The 2,979-nt window shown below is 55.3% G+C and overlaps 1 protein-coding gene across 1 annotated transcript in view; it reads right to left on the minus strand.

The window, feature by feature from the left end:
• Positions 1-2,979, minus strand: part of Cnih3 (cornichon family AMPA receptor auxiliary protein 3) — a 14,733-nt gene that overhangs the window by 3,221 nt on the left and 8,533 nt on the right. The window contains exons 3-4 of the mRNA XM_013036176.1: positions 2,322-2,434; positions 476-619 (exon numbers count right to left, since the gene is read on the minus strand). Of these exons, the coding sequence (XP_012891630.1) occupies positions 476-619; positions 2,322-2,434 (257 nt within the window). The remainder of the gene's footprint in view (positions 1-475; positions 620-2,321; positions 2,435-2,979) is intronic.

Genomic DNA, 2,979 nt, shown 5'->3' on the forward strand with positions numbered 1-2,979 from the left:
CTCCTCCATGAGTCTCCTATCGTCTCCAGAGCACTGTCCTCCTCCATGAGTCTCCTAGAACCTCCAGAGCACTGTCCTCCTCCATGAGTCTCCTATCGTCTCCAGAGTGCTGTCCTCCTCCATGAGTCTCCTAGAACCTCGAAAACACTGTCCTCCTCCATGAATCTCTTAGAACCCCCAGAACACTGTCCTCCTCCATGAATCTCCTAGAATCCCCAGAGCACTGTGCTTCTCCATGAATCTCCTAGAACCTCCCAAAGCATTGTCCTCTTCTATGAATCTCCTTTGACCTCCAGAACACTGCCCTCCTCCATGAGTCTCCTAGAATAGCCTCCTCCTGAGCCCTCCTTCCAGGGCCTCCTCCCAGGACCTCCTACCTTCTCATGGGCCCTCCTCCCAAGTCCTTCTCCCTAGGGAGGCTGGTCTGAACCTCCATCCAGCTCTCCTACATCTGGAGCCTCGTCCCCCGACTCACCAGTACAGGTAGTAGAAGAAGGACAGGAGGTAGAAGGCCAGCTTACACCAGGCCTCCTTCTGGCAGTAGCTCAAGGTATCTGCGTTCATGACTACAGGTGGGTCGTAGGCCAGCTCTGCGCTGTCTGCCGGACAGTGGAAGTACCTGCAGGAAAGAGGTCATGGACTCTGAAGCCCGGGGACCCTGATGTCATCCCAGCCAGCACTCCTGATGGAGCATTCACCACAACCATGTCCCACCATGGCCCCTCCACAGTCCTGTCCATCAGGGGCCCCTCAGCAGTCCTGTCCAGCCGTGGCCTCTCCTCATGTCCAGCCGTGGCCTTTCCTCATGTCCAGCCGTGGCCTCTCATGTCCAGCCGTGGCCTCTCATCATGTCCAGCCGTGGCCTCTCGTCATGTCCAGCCGTGGCCTCTCGTCATGTCCAGCCGTGGCCTCTCATGTCCAGCCGTGGCCTCTCATGTCCAGCCGTGGCCTCTCCTCATGTCCAGCCGTGGCCTCTCCTCATGTCCAGCTGTGGCCTCTCCTCATGTCCAGCCGTGGCCTCTCATGTTCAGCCGTGCCCTCTCATGTCCAGCCGTGGCCTCTCCTCATGTCCAGCTGTGGCCTCTCATGTCCAGCTGTGGCCCTCTGCAGTCCTCAAGCCACAGGCCACACCATCACTTGTGGCTCTGCCACTACTCCAAACAGGTGAAACAGAAACTCCTCCAACACCAGATCCACCCACATCAGTTGTCTCTACCCACCCAGCAGACACCCTAACAGAAGGGGAAACGTGTCCCTGGTGTCCCCAGGGAGGACTCAGGAAGAGGCAGCAGAGCTGGGAGGGTGGTCAAGGCACAGAACCACATCACCCTCTCCTCCCACTAAACCTGCACTCTACCTACTACTGCATTTAATTGCTTTGGATTAAGTGTCTTCTGCCCTCAGTGTGGAGGGCCATCATGTTCCCATGAGTGCAGAGTCGTTTTCTGTAACTTATTTGGACAGGACTGCAGAAGGGCCACAGAACAGCAAAAAAACATTGGTTAGAATGTCTGTGAAGCAAGTGCTGTAGGTGGAGGAGAAAGTTCAGCAAGCTGCTCCTCAGCAACCAAAGGGTGCTCTTCAGTCTCCAAGAAGTCTGGAGTCTTCAGGAAGGAGTCTTCAGGGAAGGGAAAGTCTTCAGGAAAGGGAGTCTACAGGGAAGACTTCATATTCTCCTCCCTGCCACTTAGATCCATATGCAGACTGCATTTTACAAAGTCACAAGATGTGACGCATGGTCTTAGTGGGGCACAGAAGGTTTGAAACCAGAACTGTCCCAGAAAATCCAGCCCATCTGGTAGGTGCTTTTTTTAAAAAAACTGAAATACATTTGCATCCCACAAACTTCATCACTTTAAAGTATACAATTACAGTTTTGCCCCCAGCAGGACTGCCTGATTTCAGATCATTTTTTTTCTCCCTGGAAAGGAGCTCTGCACCCACTAGCGGTCAGCCCTCGCCTGCCTCCTTCTGGAAACCACCTTTATTTCCTGTCCGAACATCTCATGTCAATGGAATCCCATAAAGTGACTGTGAAGCTTTTCACCGCCAGATAATAGGCCAGTGTATGGACATACCACACTTTTTCTGCATAAGCATTTCGGCTGGTTTGACTTGGGGGTCTATCGGCAATAGTGCTGTGGTTGCTTCTAGTTCTGACCTATAGGTCTGGGGCTATAAGCAATGGAGCCTGTGTGAAGGGCTCCCTCCCTGACTTGCTGCTTCACGCAGCCTGCGGGAGGGGGGAGGGATGGGGGGGAGGAAGGTACCAGTGGCTGGGCCAGGAAAGGCGCCCCGCCCTGCCCCGGCCCTACACGTACCTCCAGAAGTGGTAGAAAAGCAAGGGGACATTGAGTCCCAGGCTGAGCCACTCCTGAGCACACAGGAACATGACGCAGAAGAGGCTGTGGATGGCGTACTCGGGCAGCACCAGCTGAAGGAGGTAGAGAGGCAGGCTCGAGTTAGGAAGAGGCCTCAGCCTCCACACAGCAGCCTCCAGCCACCTCTGCCACAGGCCCTCTGTGGACCAAGGTCTCCTTGAAGGAGCCCCAGCACCAAGACTGATGATTTCTGGAAGGCCGCCATGCTTCACACCCCATCTGACACGCGCCGGCCCTCAGCTTGTTCCTGGGTCACTGCGCTCATGAAGGGTAGAGGCCCCCAGAGGCCCCCAGCATCCTCAGCCTCTGACTGGAGGCTGCACATTAAGTCAGACCCCAAGTGGGTAGCGCCACCTGCCGGGGTCACGTCACCTGCCGCTGGCCCCCCAGCCTGGGCACCGCCCTCCTTAGTAAATGCACATGTTTGTTTCATGCGCAGGAAAGCCAGGAGGTGTCAGCTTGATTCTGTGGATGAAGAAAACTCAGGAGAGATAAATAACATAAAGGATTAAGAGGAATGGGGCAGAACAGTGTCTGAGAGAAAGGCCAAGAGCAGCCCAGACTGAGGGAGAGAGGGTGGACAGAGCGCAGCCTGGAC

This window comes from Dipodomys ordii, unplaced genomic scaffold (genome assembly GCF_000151885.1).
Source record: "Dipodomys ordii isolate 6190 unplaced genomic scaffold, Dord_2.0 Scaffold251, whole genome shotgun sequence".
Classification (NCBI taxonomy): domain Eukaryota; kingdom Metazoa; phylum Chordata; class Mammalia; order Rodentia; family Heteromyidae; genus Dipodomys; species Dipodomys ordii.